At 37.2% G+C, this 20,458-nt stretch overlaps 1 protein-coding gene across 4 annotated transcripts in view; it reads left to right on the top strand.

Moving 5' to 3' along the window:
• RFX7 (regulatory factor X7) overlaps window positions 1–17,069 on the top strand; it is a 140,179-nt gene extending 123,110 nt beyond the window's left edge. For 3 of the 4 annotated variants that reach the window (XM_040492768.1, XM_040492769.1, XM_040492770.1), the window contains exons 6-10: window positions 3,524–3,640; window positions 4,911–4,995; window positions 5,737–5,944; window positions 8,926–9,221; window positions 10,930–17,069. In XM_040492768.1, the coding sequence (XP_040348702.1) occupies window positions 3,524–3,640; window positions 4,911–4,995; window positions 5,737–5,944; window positions 8,926–9,221; window positions 10,930–14,202 (3,979 nt within the window). In that variant the 3' untranslated portion in view covers window positions 14,203–17,069. The remainder of the gene's footprint in view (window positions 1–3,523; window positions 3,641–4,910; window positions 4,996–5,736; window positions 5,945–8,925; window positions 9,222–10,929) is intronic. The other variant, XM_040492771.1, reaches the window with a different exon arrangement.
• Window positions 17,070–20,458: the final 3,389 nt, after the last annotated feature.

Raw genomic sequence — 20,458 nt, 5'->3', positions numbered from 1 at the left:
TGACATTTATTGAATTCTGGTACTATAAATAATGTATATATATTTTACATGTAATGAAATATGTGTACGTTTTCATATAAATTATGCTAAGGCCATTTTCTTTTACATCTATAAGAAAACAGGAGTTCCTGTATAATATAATGGTTTTGAAACTTCATGTCTTACAAGACGATAAAAACAACTCTGCTGGGGGGAAAAATACCCTGCCTCAAGGTCACTGAGAGAATTAAATAATGTAATGCATACAAATCACTCAAAAATGTCCAGGTATGTTAAGGTATCCTAAGGCTGTATTTTTGCCACTAGTATTTTTGACTAGTTTATATTTTTGTACCTTTAAGCATTGTGTAACTTACATAGTTAATTTATAAATGATATGAATAAACATTGAAGATTGACTCGCTACCAAGGATTTTGAGTGATGTGTTGATGATTATGCTGAATGTTAGGCTTAATTTCAAAGATTGAAAAGCATATTTTTAAAAAAAAGAGTGAGGGGCGCCTGGGTGGCACAGTCGGTTAAGCGTCCGACTTCAGCCAGGTCACGATCTCGCGGTCCGTGAGTTCGAGCCCCGCGTAGGGCTCTGGGCTGATGGCTCAGAGCCTGGAGCCTATTTCCGATTCTGTGTCTCCCTCTCTCTCTGCCCCTCCCCCGTTCATGCTCTGTCTCTCTCTGTCGCAAAAATAAATCAACGTTGAAAAAAAAAAAAAAGAGTGAGACCAAAAACAAACCCCTCCCCAAAAAATCTCATTTTAAGAATTGCATTACGGTATTAGTTATCCTGTGAACAGAACACTGTTCCTTCCCATTGTTTTAAGTGTTGGGTGAATATAATCTGACACTGAGTTAGATATTAACTGACACCATATCTTGCCTGATCAACCCGCAGTTAAAATTATGAACCAGGAAAACTAGATGGAAACTAACCAAAATCTCCACATGGGCTGGAATAACCTATAGCTGGTTTCAAAATTATGAATAGGTAACCTAAAAATATTTACTCAGATTAAAGTGAAATCATTGAATATGTCTTCCCAATGGAGAATGGGCTCTAATAATGAAATTCTTTTTCTTTGAAAATTAGAACCACTTAAAATTGAATAGGCCACCTCACAGTATAGAGCCGTCTCTATCAGGGGAAGTGTTCACACTGTCATACTGATGTACCCATCATGTATGAGCATGGTCATTTTCACATCCAGCAGGAAATTAAACCATACAACTTCTGAATGTATTGCCAGTTCTGAGATTTCATAAAATTAAATAAATCTATGACCTATTTCAAGTATGGTTGCTTTTAATTTGGGGCTCTCTGTGTTCTTTTTGACATATAAGATAATCAATTGTAGAATTTTTAATCATAAGCAGTTTTATTCTTAACATTATCTACTATTTGATTCAGGAAGAATAATTTGAGCTGTTTATGTCTACAAGGTACTTATTTATCCACTAAAGAGTATACTAAAGATAAGGTCATTGTAAAAAAAAAAAAAAAATCAATCTTCCTAAAGGGGAATTCCTCTCTTCTAATGGAATAAATAAGAATCAAAAAACATGAAATGGGGTGGTCATATTCCAAAGTTACACTCAGGATTTGACAAGCACATTTTGCATTGATCATCTTGATATTTAACTTTGCCAACCTTTCACACATCCCTTCCACCAAAGCAAAAAATTTTGGTATACTAATATAATGAAAAAAACATGAAAACTTAAGTCCCAGAAGGAGAATAGAATGGATATATTACATCTCTTATTAGACTCATTGTCCTGCTTTTCTTTATCTGGTGTCAGTTCTTTTAGGCATATATATATGCCAGTGCTATCACAAGAGCCTAGTGGGCAGTGTTTTCTTTATTGCCTTTTTATGTGTTTCTTTAAGGTTTTTTTGTTTTAAGTATGATGTACTTAATGTCATATTAAGACTTAATGGGACCTCTTAAATCTTCTTAATGCGGACAATACAGTGGTGAGCCACATAGATATGGTCACTGCCCTGGTTGCACATATAGCCTAATGGAGGAGAAAAACGATAAGTAAATCAGCGGTTACATAATTATTATAAGTCATGAAAGGAAAGAAACAGAGCACACTCTTAGATAATATGGTGAGGGTGTCACAGGAGAGCGCTGCTTTAGATAAGGTAGTGTTGTTAGAGACACTTTTGAAATAACATTTGAGCTGAGACTTGAAGAATAAGAAAAATAATCTTTTCAGGTTATGTCAAGTCCCTGAGGTGCAAAAGAACCAACCTCATTTACATTTTCTTTCTGTGCTTATTTAAACCATAAAAATAACTGATTTAACTTGCTACTGAAATGGTTATGATTTGATGCAGTTCATTTAAATTGTCAGCACCCCAAAATAGTCACCTCTTCATTTTGTACCTTAAACCTGACCCCTGAACCACTCAGAGTGTAACATGTAGTCTCAAGTTAAATATAACATATTAAATCTCTCCCAGTTTGGCTTCTTAAATTCAGGTCACTTTAGGAGTATTGCCAGTGTATTCAGCAGTTTACAAGAACTGAAGTCCCAGTTAACATTATACCCTGTTCACAGTCCTTCCAGTTGTTTTCCTTTGTTTCTTCTTCCTAAATCTCTTTTTGGCTCTTAGCTGCATGGCTTCATCAAGAAGCTGCTCTGGTCCATGCTGAAATTAGGGGTGAGGTGGGGAAATTTGATGGGATTACTTTGGAATTCCTCTGACTTCCTCTTTGGTGTTTCTCAGGTAATGGTTCTCTCAGAGGCCAGCAGTTATGAGGAAGGCTTTGGTAGCCAGGACAAGATGTGGGCCTTGACCTGCTGCTGAACTGGTAGAGGAGGGATTGGCTTTGTACCTATGACTGGCAGGTCTAGAGAAAAACAGAATACCTGATTCCAGTAGTAGTTAAGACTTGGCTTGTTTCCCTGTTCCCACTTGAAGTTACTGCCTTACAAAGTACTTTTTTTCCTGGCAATAATAAAAGTGGTAGGGGTGAAGAGAGAACACTGGACCTTGGAATTTCTCTGTGCCTTCATTTTTTTTCCCCTTATCAGTAAAATGAGAGTGTTGGTATAGATGATCCCTAAAGTCCCTTTTAGGTCTAATATATCATGTTTCTCTTTTAAGCCATATAGTTTTGTTTCTGATGTCTGACTTACATAATGTGTATATTGGGAATTATCTCCCTATATATTAACTTGATACATATGTGGAAATGTCGAGTCCTACTGGTTGAGCTGGATATGCTCATTTCAGAGTGCAGGGTTGGATTGTAATTGGAAAACTTTGTACCACCAGTATCTCTTACTACAAGTTTTTTGTATGCTGTTGAAAGCAGTGGTATTGTATACCCTGAGGATGAAACAAGCTAACTAAACCTGAGTTAGCCTCCAAAGAACAATCAATGAAAATTGTGGTGAATGACTTGAAGATGTGGTTTTTTATTTTGTCAGAGTAGTCAAATTGTATTGAAATAGCACTGTCCTATGTATTCTGAATTTTTTTTTTCTCTAAATTGGTACCTCCTTCTTTTGCAGGAGCTATTGCGACAATCTTGGTTACCATCCATTAAGTGCTGCTGATTTTGGAAAGATCATGAAAAATGTCTTTCCAAACATGAAGGCACGTCGCCTGGGCACAAGAGGCAAATCTAAATATCCTTTACCAGAATGGTTTTTTTAGTGATCTCTTTAGTAATCACTTATTACAGAACATCTGCTGTTGTAGTTCAACTAGCAACTATATTTAGAAATAAATTTAAGTCAACAGATACAAACAACTCTAAAGGTCTTAGTAGAATAATTGCAAACATTATTTTCCTGGCTATATATCAAACTGCCAGAGAAATAACAAGTAGTGGTTTTAGGATTTTGATAGATTTCACCTTGTTCTGTCATTCTTGTGTGTTCTTACTGGTCTGATCTCCTTTTCTTCAATAATAAGAATTAACTGAGACATGCCAGAGTGCAGCAGTAGTAAGTCATATCAATAAAAGTGGAGAAAGATGTTAGCTGTCTTCTTCCTGTAATTTTGAAACGTAGGGATCTTCTTGGCAAAATGTACAACATTCAAGAAAAATTCTTGTGGAATTTGTACTGGAAGATTATATTCTCTTTAAAGTATTTTTCAGCCAACCATTTAAAGCCATATTAAAATTAAAGCCAGAGCATACAAAATGTCCCTCTTGTGACAGAGAAATGCTTAGTAGCAAACAGAAGGAAATGAAGATTAAGAACTTATTGAAGTCTTTCCTTCTCTTGGAAGAAGATTGTAAAATAGAGGGTCTCTGTATTAGAAAAACATTATTTCTCATTACTTAGCCCTTGGTCTTTTTCAAAGCACAGAAGCTCACTCCTGTGGAGATGAGAGGAAAGGGGAGGGGAGGGGCACTGCTCCAGGTGTTCTCTCGCCACTTGTTGCATGACCCATCATTGTTCCCTGTGTACAAACAAAAATGTCTTGATGGGTCTTTGGCATGTTACAGGTGATAATCCTGTGTGTTTCAGTGGAAAAAGAACTGAAAAGGTTAAAGCCCTTGTGACACTCTTTAAGAGTTGTTTTTGTCCCAGTGCCCTGGGCTAAAGTTTCCCTCTGGTGTGCCAGGTTTCCATCTGGATATTCCTTTCCTTCTGACCTGTTTGTTGCTGGTGGTTGGCACAGCCTGTTAGGAACATTTATTCATAAAATTTATAACAGATGAAAATCATTTTGTTTCATTTAAGACAGTAACATTCTGCAGACTATTTCAGTTTGAAAAGAGTGAGTGTCCTGAGTTTATAATATTATGGTTGCTCTTACCAAAGAACTCTGAAAGTAGTTGTTATCTCATGTTGATTGTATTCTTATGTATGGCTACTTCTCAAATGCTAATTCTATAAGTAGTTCATTTAATTTAGAATGCTTTAGACCTTAACTGTTTATTACATATTGCTACAGTGGACTAAGGAAAAAAGCCTTTGTTCACATGCCAACACTGCCCAATCTTGATTTTCACAAAACTGGAGATGGGGTAAGAATTCTGCCTTTTCTTTTTACTAAGTAGAGTCATGCCTTATTTTCAGCATTGAGAAGCATACTGCATAGTCTTTTGATAAACCAGGGACCAGGAACTATGCCTTTTACAAAATATGTAAGACAAAAAATTTAACAGTGGCTGAAAAATGTTAAAATATCTGACTGTGACAACATGGCTCATGAAATTAGGGGTAACAAAAATCTAAACTGGTTTCTAGATACATCCATGATATATATTGACAATAGGTATATTGTCAAGAGGAGAGATTAAGGTGTGGGATAATATATATATATATATATATATATAGTATGAATGTCTTTTTTTTTCCTTTTTGATTTACTTATATATTTATCTAATACCACCTTGGTGTACAAAAGACTTGGGGTGGCCAAAAGTATAAAGAAGACAAAATATATAGCTAGTGGCATAGTTTGTTTTATTGATGTCAGAAGAGGCTTTTAGAAAGATTCACAATATCTCTTAGCCTTCATATATGTTTAACAACCATTTAAATGTTGTATTCATAGTGCTGCTGGTAACTGTGCCCTGGTGGGGATAGGGATAGGCCTCTTCTTTGCAAGGCTCTTATATGCTTGCCAGCAGGGCATTTTATATGACTTTGACCCGACAGATATAGATTGCGTCTTCTAATTAAGAATACATGTCTTCGATGTGCCTCAGTTTAATTTCTCTGAGTTTTCGTTTATATTAACTTTTCCTTTTTCCTTCATTTAGTTGGAAGGAGCTGAACCTTCTGGGCAGCTTCAAAATATTGATGAGGAAGTTATCTCTTCTGCTTGCCGTCTTGTGTGTGAATGGGCCCAGAAAGTGTTAAGCCAGCCATTTGACACGGTCTTGGAATTAGCCCGCTTCCTTATAAAAAGTCATTATATAGGCACTAAGTCGATGGCAGCTCTAACGGTAATGGCAGCAGCACCACCAGGTACAAAATTACCGTTAATAAGCTAAAACTGACAGATATTACTATATTTTAGAGTTGATAGCAAAAAAAAGAGTTTCACCAGAGAACTTCTTTGTCTTTTTAGTGTTTGTATGAGTTTACTGTCACTTCACTTAGCACTAAGTTCAGATGAATTTGTTGAGCCAAGAAAAATAGTAGTAATTATAGTCATTTCATTGTAAAGCTTAAAGCTATAGTTTATTTTTCTATAGTACATTTCCCTGCTGAAACATGAAACTTTCAAGATTTCCCGGTTGATATTCCATTAATATTTTTATTGCTATTTTAAAATTCAAAGAATATGTACTTTTAAGTATATGTGTGTCTAAATTAATAAATATTAGATAAGATTAAATGTTTTAAATGACTTGCTAGATTCCTTTAGAAACTAATACTTAGGTTATTATAAAATATTATTAAATTTTATAAAATATATAAATTATAAAATGATAGTAGCGTTATTATAAAATAGCAAAAGTGATTTTTTAAAAATATATATTGAAATGAGTATTTTTGTTTAAATAGGGATTTTTTCATTTGACAGTTTTAGGAAGTATTGGAATAAACGACTCTTTCCTAAATTAGTTAACAAAGTATCTGTTTTGATGCAATTTTTAAATATCTCATTTCAGTCATACCTTATAAACTTAAGGAAAAGTCTAAGTTGTTATTACTCTAGGAAATTATAATTTCTGTGAAAAATATATTAATGTGAAACTCGTTTTCCAGAGATGATTCTTCTGATTGTTAAGTGTAAACAATTTTAAATCTACAATAGATTCATCGCAGCCAGAATTACAGTTCCTTAAACAACTTCACTTTTTAAAAATTTTAATAGTTTTAACAATTGTCTTCCTTCCAGTTTATGTTTATCAGAAGATTTACATATTTGGGGGAGGGGTGTATAATTGTTCTGTCCTTTCATTTTATTGTCAATTGAGGACTCACTTCAAAATAATCTCTTACCGGAGCTTTGTCATGATTCTCTCTGTCTAGATTGTAAACTGTGACTTAAATCTGTTCGCTTACATATGAGCAGGAGAGTGCTTGGGTAGCCTTACCTAGCTAGGTAGCTTGTATATGTTACCTCATTTCTTCCCTCCAGCAGTCCTGGGAGGCATGTGATATTCATTCCCACCTTACAGATCAGGAAACAGGTTTAAGAAGGTTAAGTAATTTTGTCCATTGCCAGATAAGTAGTGGGACCAGGATCTGAATTCTGATTTGTCAGGTCTCACAGCCCAGTAGCCATTGGCTACGTTACTATACTGTCTTCTTCGGGCAAAATGAGGTTTTAAAAGATAATGGGCCCTTCAACTTTCCGTGTTCTCTTTCTCCTGCCTCTACTGATACCCAGATAAGTACTTTAATAAGCTGAGGACTTGGTAGGTATCATGGAACATGAAACGTTTCTTCCTTCCTTATTTTCACAAAGTCTGACTGAGAGAAGTGGTGAATGGATGAATGAATTTTTAAAGCAGAAGTGTAAAGAAAGATGTGTTTTTAAGCAAAAATACTAAAAAATTCATGTATAAATATATGTTTCACTTTGTGAAAATAGCTTGGGAAGTTGTTACTTTAGCAATTAATTATATCATTACTCAGAGCATTTTTAGACTCTTAAAATTTTGTTCTCAGCCACTGCCATATTTTTTAATACCTTTGGTATTAATTTAATTTAATTTAATTAATTTAATACCTTTGGTAGTGATTAATGTTCAATCGTTTGAAGGTGAATTTGGTTTTTTATAAAAATAGTCTCCATATTAAGAACAGGTTGTGTTACAAATGTCCTTTTTGTAAGTCAGCTGCTTGGAAATCATTCCTGTCCAGAAACCCTGGCAGGAGGGAGACATCTGAGCTTTGAGCCATTGGCAGAGGCTTTTGGGTGCAGGTGCTGAGAAGCTAGAGCTGAGGCTGGGGGCCAAGAGGGAGCAGTACAGTCTGAGATGGATTTGAAGAGGAAAAATTGGCACTAAGGTGATCAAAAGATGAGGGATTTTTGAGGAGTGAGCACGTGGGAAAAAGTTTACAGTCACTTCTTTTTCTCCGTCCTGTTCCCCGTCCCCAAATTGTTGATGAAAAGCAGAAACTAGGCTGGGGAAAGGCAAGGCAAGGTGTACCAGCAGGATGGCGTGGTCCTCCCCTTTGCTCTCTGCTGTTTTTACCAACCACAGCTTAGTTTCTAATGATTGTAATGCTACACCCTAAATATGAAAAGAGCTTTTTAAAAAATTAACTGTATCACATCATCAGTCCTTAACTTAAAATTTATCTCTTGCTTGGTTTATCATTCGTCTTTTCTCACTGTTGCTGTTACTACTGCTTTAAAAAGTTTTCTCAGTGACACTTTTTCAAAATATCTTAACCTCAGTTTTATTCAGAAGCTCTGCTTATTTCTCATATGTCATACTGGAATAATTGTATAGTGACAGTTAAAATAGTCCCTCTTTTTGTAAATTTCTGGTAGAATTAAAGACTTGTTTTCCCTGTACACATTTTTCTAAATATGAACGGTTTCAGCAAATATTTATCGAATACCCCTTGTAGGCTGAATATTTAAATCATGAAAATGCATGAATTTCTAATTAGAGAAGGTGGAAGGAAATTTCTGACATCTGATAAAATGCGAAACCTGCTCCCTTGGCATTTATTTATCTTAGCTTCTGCATATTTATGTCATAGCTACTACTCTTTTCAAAACCTTCATCTTGTTATTGCTGATTTAATTGAAACTGTCACCTCATTTGAACCATATTTTAAGGTGTCAGTGAAAACAGTACTGACAAATGCTTACAAAGTGAAAGTGTAACCCTTATGTTTTATTAAGAGATTGTGAGTTAATATTTGCTGGTTTTGGTTGCTTTGTCCAGTAGATGGCTACATATTCAAAGAAATTGAGTTGTAACTGCCTTCTGTAAAACAGAGTATTTATTTTAGCTTTCTTTTCTGTTTATTTTCAGGAATTAAAGGAATTACCCAGCCGTCTGCTTTTATACCTACAGCTGAGAGTAATTCTTTTCAGCCTCAGGTGAAGACTTTGCCTTCTCCTATTGATGCTAAACAGCAATTGCAACGGAAAATTCAGAAGAAGCAGCAAGAACAAAAACTACAGTCCCCTTTGCCAGGAGAATCCTCAGCAAAAAAACCAGAAGGCGCTACAACCAATGGAGTGACTAATCTTTCTAATGGAAATCCTGCAATCCTTTCTCCTCAGCCTATTGGTATCGTTGTGGCAGCTGTCCCTAGTCCCATTCCGGTAATATCATTAAATAAGTGTTTGACCTCACTGGGATGGTGGGAGATCATTTGTTTAATTAAAAGGGGCACATGAGCGGTGCCTAGGTGGCTCAGTTGGTTACGCATCTGACTCTTGGTTTTGGCTCAGGTCATGATCTCTCAGTTCCTTAGATCGAGCCCCGTGTCAGGCTCCACACTGACAGTGTGAAGCCTGGTTGGGATCTTGGGATCCTCTCTCTTTCCCTCTCTCTCTCCCCCTCCCCTATGCTCTCGCTCTCTCTCTCTCTCTCTGTCAGTAAAAAAATAAAGAAACTTAAAAAAAAATGGTACATAAGAAGGAGGCAATTATAGGTATAGATTCAGTACAAATTGATTTTGTGAGCACAAACATATTCAGCTTCAGTCATTTGTCTTTTAGTCACAGTATACGATGTTGATTACAAAGCAAGGTATATAATGAACATAAGTAAAAATACAGAGATTCAAGACATGCACAGTATGCATACATAACCAGTCAGAGCTTTATGTTAAAGAGGAGTCGTTTTCAGAATTGGTTCATCCCTAGCTAAGCCAAGATGATCAGTTGCAAACTTTTTTTGGTTTTTGGTTTAAACTCTTCTTCTTTTTAACATTCAAATGGAGCAAAGTTGTAATACATATTGATAAACTTTAATGTAGACTTATAAGCTATGGCTTGCTGGACATAGGGCCTTGGACAAGTCTCCCTCCCTTAGCTATTCTGAGACCGTTTCCTTATTAACAAATAGAGATTATAGTCTTCTATCTCACATAACTGAGGTTATGATAAAGGGGCTTTTAAAATGAGAGTGCATGGGGTGCCTGGGTGGCTCGGTCAGTTAAGCGTCCAGGTCCAGGTCACGATCTTGCGGTTTGTGAGTTCGAGCCCCATGTCAGGCTCTGTGCTGACAGCTCAGAGCCTGGAGCCTGCTTCGGGTTCTGTGTCTCCCCCTCTCTCTGCCCCTCCCATGCTCATGCTCTGTCTTTCTCTGTCTCTCAGTAATAAATAAACATTAAAAAAAATTTTTTTAAATGAGAGTGCATCATGCTACAACAAAGTGGTATTTTATATTATTATTGATGGTATTGTTGAGATATTTTATCAAATTTGTTTTTCTTATCATCATCATTATCATGTCATTAAAACGTGGTATACCTGGTAAGCATACTCTTATGCTCTTCACTATAGAGAAAATTTGTGGAGGCAGTAGTTTTATCTGAGACCTTATCCACAGTGATTTAATTACTAATGTCCAAGGTAGATGCATTTACAGGACAGTTCCCCCACCGTTCGTTCCCCCATGAGTGAGTCGTTTTCTTGGCCCAAAGGTAGATACCTTTGTAGTTGCATGTTTCTTCAAGATTTTGTCATCTCTTCCTATCACCTCCTTAAAAATGATTACTTTGGCAAGTATTCATCACAAATGTGAAGTTTTCAGGCTTGTTTATTGAAAAGTATCTTAATGTTTTTCTTACATATTTTTATTTGATAACTATATTGCACTGTGTTGCATCTTTTATAATGTTTCCGTGTCTGATACTGGTCTAACATCATACATATATAGAACTCTCGTCTAAGAAAGGAACTGTTTTGTTTTTTTTTCTTAGCATTACATTTATTAATGCCTTCATACTATACAGATACGTGAATTGCTGTTTATATCCTAGACTCGTTAAATCTGACTTTTTTGTTTTCCACCTTTTAACAGGTCCAGCGAACCAGGCAGTTGGTAACTTCACCAAGCCCAATGAGTTCTTCTGATGGCAAAGTTCTTCCCCTCAATGTACAGGTGGTCACTCAGCACATGCAGTCTGTGAAACAGGCACCAAAGACTCCTCAGAACGTTCCAGCCAGTCCTGGTGGGGATCGTTCTGCCCGGCACCGCTACCCTCAGATCTTACCCAAACCAGCTAACAGCAGTGCACTCACCATTCGCTCCCCGACTACTGTCCTCTTTACTAGCAGTCCCATCAAAACCGCTGTTGTGCCCACTTCACACATGAGTTCTCTAAATGTGGTGAAAATGACAGCAATATCTCTCACACCCAGCAACGGTAGTGCCCCTCTTAAACATTCTGCCTCAGTAAACAGTGCTACAGGAACAACAGAAGAATCAAGGACCATTCCACAGATCAAGAATGGTTCTGTCGTATCACTTCAGTCTCCTGGATCTAGGACCAGCAGCACCGGGGGATCATCTGCTGTGGAAGTCAAAATGGAACCTGAAGCATCATCAGATGAGCATCCTGCACAGTGCCAAGAGAACTCTGATGGGACAAAAGCTCCCAAAACAACACCTAGTGCCCTTTTGGGGCAGAAAAGTAATACAGATGGAGTAGTGCAAAAACCTTCAAATGAAGGTGTCACTGAAGTAAAAGCAACTAAGGTCTGTGACCAGAGGACCAAATGTAAAAGTCGCTGTAATGAAATTCCGCCAGGCACTTCAACAGGCAATAATCAAAGCACTATCACTCTCTCAGTTGCCACTCAGAACTTAACTTTCACCAGCACCAGCTCACCAGCTAATGGTGACTCAATAAATAAAGACCCTAAATTATGCACTAAAAGTCCAAGAAAGCGACTGTCTTCTGCATTGCAAGAGTCCCAGGTGCCTCCCATAAAGAAACCAATTGTGGAACAGCTTTCTGCAGTTATCATAGAAGGTCAGAAACCAGGCAATGTTGAGAAGGACCAAAAGGTTCCACATTCAGGGAAAATAGAAAGTTCAACAGCCGGTGCTCAGATTCCTAGCAAGGTATCAATAAATGTCAATTCACACATAGTGGCAAATCGACCCTTGAATTCTGCTCTCATTGCTAGTGATTCAGCTTCTGAACAGCAAACACCATCATCATCTCCAGATATCAAAGTAAAACTTGAAGGGAATGTCTTTCTTTTGGACAGTGATTCAAAACCAGATGGCAGCTTTAATTCAAACGAATGGCAACAGGTTAGTAAGGATTCTGAGTTTATATCTGCCGGCTGTGAACAACAACAAGATATCAGTGTTATGACAATTCCTGAGCACTCTGATATCAATGACTTAGAGAAATCTGTTTGGGAATTAGAAGGAATGCCACAGGATACCTATACCCAGCAGCTGCATAGCCAGATACAAGAATCTTCTTTGAATCAAATACAAGCACAGTCTTCAGATCAGTTACCTCTACAGTCTGAACTGAAAGAGTTTGAGCCTTCTGTTTCCCAGACAAATGAAAGCTACTTTCCTTTTGATGATGAGCTTACACAAGATAGTATTGTGGAAGAGCTGGTGCTTATGGAGCAGCAGATATCCATGAACAATTCTCATTCTTATGGTAACTGTTTGGGAATGGCCCTTCAGAGTCAGTCAGTAACTCCAGGAGCTCCAATGTCATCTCATGCCTCCAGTACCCACTTCTACCATCCAATCCATAGCAATGGCACTCCGATCCACACACCCACACCCACTCCTACTCCAACGCCCACCCCCACCCCAACCCCAACTCCAACATCTGAAATGATTGCTGGGTCTCAGAGTCTGTCCCGGGAGAGCCCTTGTTCCAGGCTAGCCCAGACCACACCTGTGGATAGTGCTTTAGGAAGTAGCCGACACACGCCCATTGGTACTCCACATTCTAACTGCAGCAGTAGTGTCCCTCCCAGCCCTGTTGAATGCAGGAATCCGTTTGCATTTACCCCAATAAGCTCCAGCATGGCGTATCATGATGCCAGCATTATCTCAAGTAGTCCTGTGAAACCAATGCAAAGACCCATGGCCACACACCCTGACAAAACCAAGCTTGAATGGATGAATAATGGGTATAGTGGGGTTAGTAATTCGTCAGTTTCTGGCCATGGCATTCTCCCAAGCTATCAGGAACTAGTGGAAGACCGTTTCAGGAAACCTCATGCTTTTGCTGTGCCTGGACAGTCTTACCAGTCTCAATCCAGACATCATGACACTCATTTTGGTCGTTTGACTCCTGTCTCTCCTGTGCAGCATCAAGGTGCCACTGTAAGTAACACCAACAAACAGGAGGGTTTTGCAGTCCCTGCCCCTCTTGATAATAAAGGAACTAATTCATCTGCCAGCAGCAACTTCAGGTGCCGGAGTGTGAGCCCTGCTGTTCATCGCCAACGTAATCTTAGTGGAAGCACCCTGTATCCAGTATCTAATATCCCCCGATCTAATGTGACCCCCTTTGGAAGTCCAGTAACTCCAGAAGTTCACGTTTTCACAAATGTTCACACAGATGCATGTGCCAACAACATAGCTCAAAGAAGTCAATCAGTTCCATTGACGGTCATGATGCAGACAGCCTTCCCGAATGCCCTTCAGAAGCAAACAAACAGTAAAAAAATAACCAGTGTTTTGTTGAGTAAACTTGATTCTGACAATGATGATGCAGTAAGAGGTTTGGGCATGAACAACCTGCCCTCCAATTACACAGCCCGGATGAATCTCACTCAGATTTTGGAAACTTCCACTGTTTTTCCTAGTGCCAATCCACAGAATATGATCGATTCCAGCACTTCTGTTTATGAATTCCAAACACCATCTTACCTCACTAAAAGTAATAGCACCGATCAGATCAGTTTTTCTCCTGAAGATAATCAAGCACAATCAGAAATCGGAGAGCAACAATTAGATTTCAATAGCACTGTTAAAGACCTGTTGAGTGGAGACAGCTTGCAATCCAACCAGCAGCTGGTAGGTCAGGTAGCATCTGATCTCACTAATACTGCGTCTGATTTCTCTAGTGATATCAGGTTGTCTTCTGAGCTCTCAGGCAGCATCAATGATTTGAACACTTTAGACCCAAATCTACTGTTTGATCCAGGGCGTCAGCAGGGACAAGATGATGAAGCTACACTGGAAGAATTAAAGAATGACCCATTATTTCAACAAATTTGCAGTGAATCCATGAGCTCTATGACTTCATCAGGTTTTGAGTGGATAGAAAGCAAGGACCATCCTACTGTTGAAATGTTGGGTTAAATAGTGTTTTATAATATGTAGCACACTGTATCTAAAGACATATGTATTGTATTTGTCTTAATGGAAGTGCCTCCCGCAGCAGAAACACTTAACTATTAATTGTGACATTTTAAAAGAGTTTGCTGCAGAAGTGGTTTCTTCTTCAGTAGGAAATGGTTAGACTTGCCTCAGTTCTTAACAAGTTTCTGAAGACAGTAGGCTGTAGGAGAACAAGTATTAGGTTTTAAATTTTATAATGTTGCCCCATGTAATCACATTGTTGGCTAGTAAGCAATTGACTAACCAGCTTTTACAAGAGCAGTCTAGATCTTTATTTTGTGTGAGTTCATTTTAATTCATCAGTTGATCTGCACAGAATGTAGAGGAAACCATTGATTTTAGGTATAGGCTATTTTTTTGTTGTTGTTGGCATTATCTTTTAGATATGAAATCATAGCTAAGGTAAATTGTAGAGAAGAAGGTCTTCCTTGAAACAGGGATAATATTCAGGTTATTATCGGTATTTAGGCTTGAAGCATAGAGCTACTGTAGAATGAACAAAATCTCCGTAGGGCTTTCTGGGACTTCAGTACCATTTGCACCTGCATTTTGAAGGGCTTAAATAGGAGAAAATAATGGAAAATTAAATGTTAATTTAAGGAAAGCAAAAGCTGCACTAAAATTTTTAAAAGGAAAAACTAGTAGCCATTTATATTTGTGACTTTGCATTAGTCTTATTTTAAAATTTAATTTCAGTATGGAGCCAGCACGCACACAGAGACCTGCATACACGTGTGAGTGCACGCGCACACACGAGAACTCCAAACATTGTAGAATCTATTACTAGGATAAATACAAGCATGTTAGATAAACATTTTATGTTTTATTGTTTGGAAATTGAGATAGGGGAATTTAGAAAGAATAAAAGCATTTTCTTAGTTCTATCACAACGGCTACCTGCACATATTAAAATTCTATTTAAGATTTAATTTGAAGTTTTTTAATTATAATATTCTTAAGTCCTCAATTTAGTGACTGACTCCTTCACTCCTGAATATAGTAATACATGTTGATCATGGGATCCAAATAAACAGGAAGGAGATGACATAAAAAACAAACAAACATTTCGCCACCTAAGGTCTGAAGCCACAAATCTTTATGTCTCTGCTAAAAGGGACATCAATAGTACTTGAAGAAGAGGAGCATTTTATTACATGCTTAATTTATTTATTGTGATAACCACAATTGCAAAAGAAGCACTCAGGATTTGTTTTAAAATGTTTCTCTGTTTGGCTCCCGTTTTGTTTTATGAGTAATTATTTATGAATTTCTTGTTGACACAAATCTGCTCACTAGTCCGCTCCGTTTGAGTGAATTTAGGATTTCTTTCAAATAGATTTCAAAATTGCCATTAAGTTTTTAAAGCTAACATTAAACCATTGCTATGCTACTTTGAGCCTAGCTAAGCTTTCCTTTACCTTAATTAGCAAGCCAATGAGAAGACTACAATCAATGAATATTTAACAAATGTGATGAAGGGTTTAATTTAATAAGGTTTCATTGCTCAATAAATTTGCAAGGTAGGGTATTAACATATTTTGATAAATAAACGGTGCTAGGGTTGGCTCAGAGGTTTATATACTGATATGTCCTAGTTATTGGCGTTTGTGTGTGTTTGCTGTTATTTGATTTAATGATCTGTTAGGTATTTTTTCTTGATGCTAATTATTTCTTCACTGTACATTGAGACACAGCACTACTGCACACCAAAGTATGCAATACCCAAAGGAAACTGTGTGATTTCTTTTAACAAATGATGGGAGCCTTTCTAGATGAGATACTCTGAAAAGGAGATTTTGAGGCCATTCTAATCCCTTGTTTACATTATTAGCTTCCTACTAATATAAAAATAATGGAAATCTTTTTTTATAAAAATATAAAGACTGGAGGATTTTTAACCCTCTGTACAGTATTGCAGCAAACACTTTAAATTTGGCTGAATTCGTCCAGCAAACTTTCTGGGGTTCATATATTGCACTAAATTTGTTGAACCTGTGGTAGGCACATCTCTTAGGATAAATGCAACCAATACAGTCCACAGATTAAACTTTTTAAATGTGTTTCATTATGAAAAGACAAAATGTCATCAAAGTGACAGATAAAATTGTCTTATGTAGCAATGTGCATTGATCTCAATGAGATATTTCTATTTCTTATTCTCTTACATGAGAATATTACAGCAGGAAGAATTAAGTTTAGTTTGCTTCACCATGTTAATACATGATCACAAAATGTGCATGAGTGTTATTGACTTATCTTGTACAGTACTAGGTATTCCTGTAACCACTTTTTTTTTTTTCTTGGCTGTATTGAAACTGGTTCAGTGTTAACCAGGCAAGCATAGTTATTCACGAGTTATTTACTTTTTTATGTTGACTAATTCTGCTTAGTTATTGTTGAATATGTTCTTTTCTCAGATTATTTTCATTGTTTTCATGTTTAAAACATTTTTCATACTGTTTATCATGATAAGACTTCATGAAGTAAATAATTTTGCATATAATTGCAATAAGCACTGACTTTTGAACTGAAAAGAAGGAAAGTGTTTTTTTTTTGTGTGTGTGCAGTGCATCTGAGGTTCATATAATAGTCTTGTACTATAATGTGCTTTACTACACCATAAATGACAAAAAACAAGCCCTGTTTCATGTTTTCATTTAGTGCAAAAAGTCAGATTTCCCCAGTGTTTTGTTGTCTGTTGTACCTGCTGAAACTCCAGTAGTTGAATATTGCAGTAGCATTTCAGTTCTCTTTTTTTATTGAAAGTGCTCAAAAATTGTTTTTTAAATGTTTTCAAAAACAATTAAAAACATTTTATATTAAACTGACTGGGTCTTAAGGTGATTTGTGGGATCCATCTTACATAGGCAGTGTGCCGTTTTCAAACAGACCTGATGCCATTCTTCCTTAGATCTCATGAAATTCATAGAAATGGATAAAAATCGGCACAAGGCTGAACAGGGCTGCTAATCTTCTCTCTGTTATTAATCCAACAGGATACACAGGTCTGATTTTATTCATCAGAACTCTGCTGTTCCCTTAGGATTTATTACTGATGAGTGGTAAATGGCATGGAGCTTTATGTTATCCCCAAACATCTTTGCTTTTGCTGGTTCACATAATGTTTGCTTTAAAGTGCTAGTCTGTGGAGTACCTAGGTATGTATATTTTTGAAGCTTTGAATAGAAGTATAGTAGGAAAAAAGTGGAGAAAATTCTAAAGCACAAGTGTGCCCAAAGCAGCATCGACATTTTGGTGAGCCAGAAATACAAAACACACTGAACTTGTAAACTGGAACCTGAGCTGTAGGTATGGAATCAGAAAGAAGCATACAGAAATTTCAACTCAAAAAAGGAAGAAGAAGAAAGACATTTCAACTCCTAACTCGTACAGAGTAATGAAACCAGGGTCTGAGATGGCGTTTCCACACTCTTTTGAAATAACTGCATCAACAACCAGTGCCTGGGGCTATATAACTTATATTGTAGCCGGGACCTGAGCCAAACAGGCTGTTCATCCGTGTGATCTGTGACGGCCCCACTAACACTACAGGACTGTAGCCATGACTGGGCAGTTGGTAGAAGCAATTATAAAAGGAAAGAAGACAGTAGCGATTGAGAATGGGAGAGGGAAAAGCAGGAAGACTCCTACACAAAATGAGCCTACAAACCAAAATTGTAAAGTACTTGAAGAAAATGAAACTAATCCTAAGAAAGGCAATCTGCACTTAAATAAAAGTAATGAACTACCTAGATGTTGACTTAAAAAATAGGTGTGTTAGGATTCTCAGTAACAAAAAGTTGTTTTAATAAGAGCAGATAAAAAAAACAACTAGTGGATATAGTGAACCGATAAAATCTGGGGGAAAAATACTGTGTATCTGAGGTGCTTTGGGCTGCACATAACAGGAAACCTAACACTGGCTTGAACCATAAAGACATTTAGCTTAATTTTGAAGATAGGAGGTTCAGGGTCTCATTCAGTGGCTCAATGTTCTAAAAAATGTTGAACTCTTAAGAACTCGGTTTCTGTTGCATTATCTTCAGCTTTGCTTTTCCGTGTCTATTGGGTCATGGTCACAAGGTAACTGCCATACCTCCAACTTTTATATCTGCATACATCCTAAACAAGGTGGTAAGGAGCAACTCCCAGCCTTGTACCAAAAAAAAAAAAAAAAAAAAAAATCCTTACCGGAATCTCCTATTAGACACTCCCTCCTCACCCTCCAACCCCTCATTTAGTCTTGTTGGGCGAAACAAGATCAAAGGTCTACCTGAAAGCCAGTTAGCTTAGATTTTGTTTTTAATGTTTATTTATTTTTGAGAGTGAGAATGCAAGAAGGGGAGGGGCAGAGAGATGGGGAGACAGAATGAAGCAGGCTCCGAGCTGTTGGCACAGAGCCCGACATGGGGCTTGAACTCCCGAACCGTGAGTTCATAACTTGAGCCAAAGCCAGACTGAGCCAGCCAGGCGCCGCTAAAGTGAGTTCTATAACCTGGGAAAGATACTAGGGACTCAAGATCTTGTGCCCACATTAGAGGGGCTCACAGTCTTGTAAAGAACTAATTATATGTTTTTCGAGAAGTACCAATTTTAGATAGATGTGTGTGTGTATCCCAATACAATATGCTATATAGAAGAAAAGGTGAGAATTCACACCCTGAGGAGCCAAGAACAGGGCAAAAGGATGATAGTAAGAACTACATTTAGAAATAGCTGTTTACTGGTGTAAACTGGTCTCCTGCCTTCCCTCTCTGAGTTAAACAATCAGGTATTAGTATCATAAATGCAAATTGCCTAAGCACCTATTATGATAATAGAGCCAAAATTTTTATTTTGCTAAATATATGAAGTAGAGATTGATTTTGATGTTCACTGCTACAAATGAATTTTTTTTAATAGAATGGGATCATTTATCATATCTGAAATTTTTTTTAATATGTATATGACCAGCCCTGAAGCTATAATCAATCTGCTTCCGAGGCTGGAAGGGTAAAAACAAAAAGGCTAGTCTTTTTAATATAAATTTTATTTCTAAGAAGTACTTAATTTTAGAGAGAAGGGAGAATAAATAAATATCATGAGAATGGTATTAGTATACATAGAATATTTCCTTGCATGAGACCTTCTATTAAGTATTTTGCACATACTCTCATTTCCTCATTGGAATAATTCTGAAAGAATATCATTTTTCAAGTGACAGAATTTTAGCTTGGGGATTAACTGGTAGTGGTAGCAGCTAATAACAGGAAGAGCCAGGATTATAACTTGGTTCCAAAGCCCAGTTCTTAACCATTATGCTGTACTTAAAATATTTGTTCAAACTACCTACTGTAGTAGTTTGATTTGGTGGTTTTTGTGACATTTTTATTCCAGCTTAAAATTTAGAATTAGGTTTGATTTTGTGGGGATTTTATTTCTCTTAAACCTCCAATGCTTACATCTCTTACACTTCTTTTCACTTTTGTTGCTTTGGGATTTCACCTGTGTTTTGTAACTTTAAGTTCCTTTTCCTCACTTCTCCCCATAGAAATACATGCCCTAATGTATTGGAAGTCAAGGGAGAAATAAGATTTAAATACAAAATTGGATTTTACACACAACTTTTCAAGTACATTTCTTAGAGGTATACCTAATCATTGATTTTTAAACCACTTTTAAAATTTCATCAGGAAATAAAAACTAGGCTGTTTGTTGAACAAATGACAGAGCATCTAAACTATGTCTGTCTCTGTGCCTGTTGCTGGAGAAGACACCTGCCATTTTGAAATTTTACACAGTATAATGTGAAGACTCAAACAGGATTTCGGGATGCAATGAGGTCACTGTAGCAGAGACTGCTGTTTGCCACTAGGCATCAGCAAGAGACCACATTCACCAGTTTCCCTTGTAGTTAAGTGGAGCCACTTACAAAGTACTCAACCAAAAGGATGTCATCAAAAGGTTTGTGTGCAAATTGCTTTGAAGTGTACTTGCCCTCCTTCCTCCCTGCTGGCTGGAATGCACATGTAATTAGTAGAACTCTAGAAGCTCCCTTGGTCTTTGAGGTAATGCCACACACTAGGGATGATGGAGTAACAACATGGAAGGAGCCCAAGCGTCTGGTGACACTGAGGGAAGCTGTGCTGACTACTTGCCCCTGAATGTGTTTTACATGACAGAGCAATTTCTTCCTGGTTTAAGTCACAATTATTTTGACCATTCTGTCACTCAACAC

This window comes from Herpailurus yagouaroundi, unplaced genomic scaffold (assembly GCF_014898765.1).
Source record: "Herpailurus yagouaroundi ecotype Mexico unplaced genomic scaffold, PumYag 184, whole genome shotgun sequence".
Taxonomy (NCBI): domain Eukaryota; kingdom Metazoa; phylum Chordata; class Mammalia; order Carnivora; family Felidae; genus Herpailurus; species Herpailurus yagouaroundi.
The sequence above is the reverse complement of the archived record's forward strand: the minus strand, read 5'-3'. Positions and strand labels throughout refer to the sequence as shown.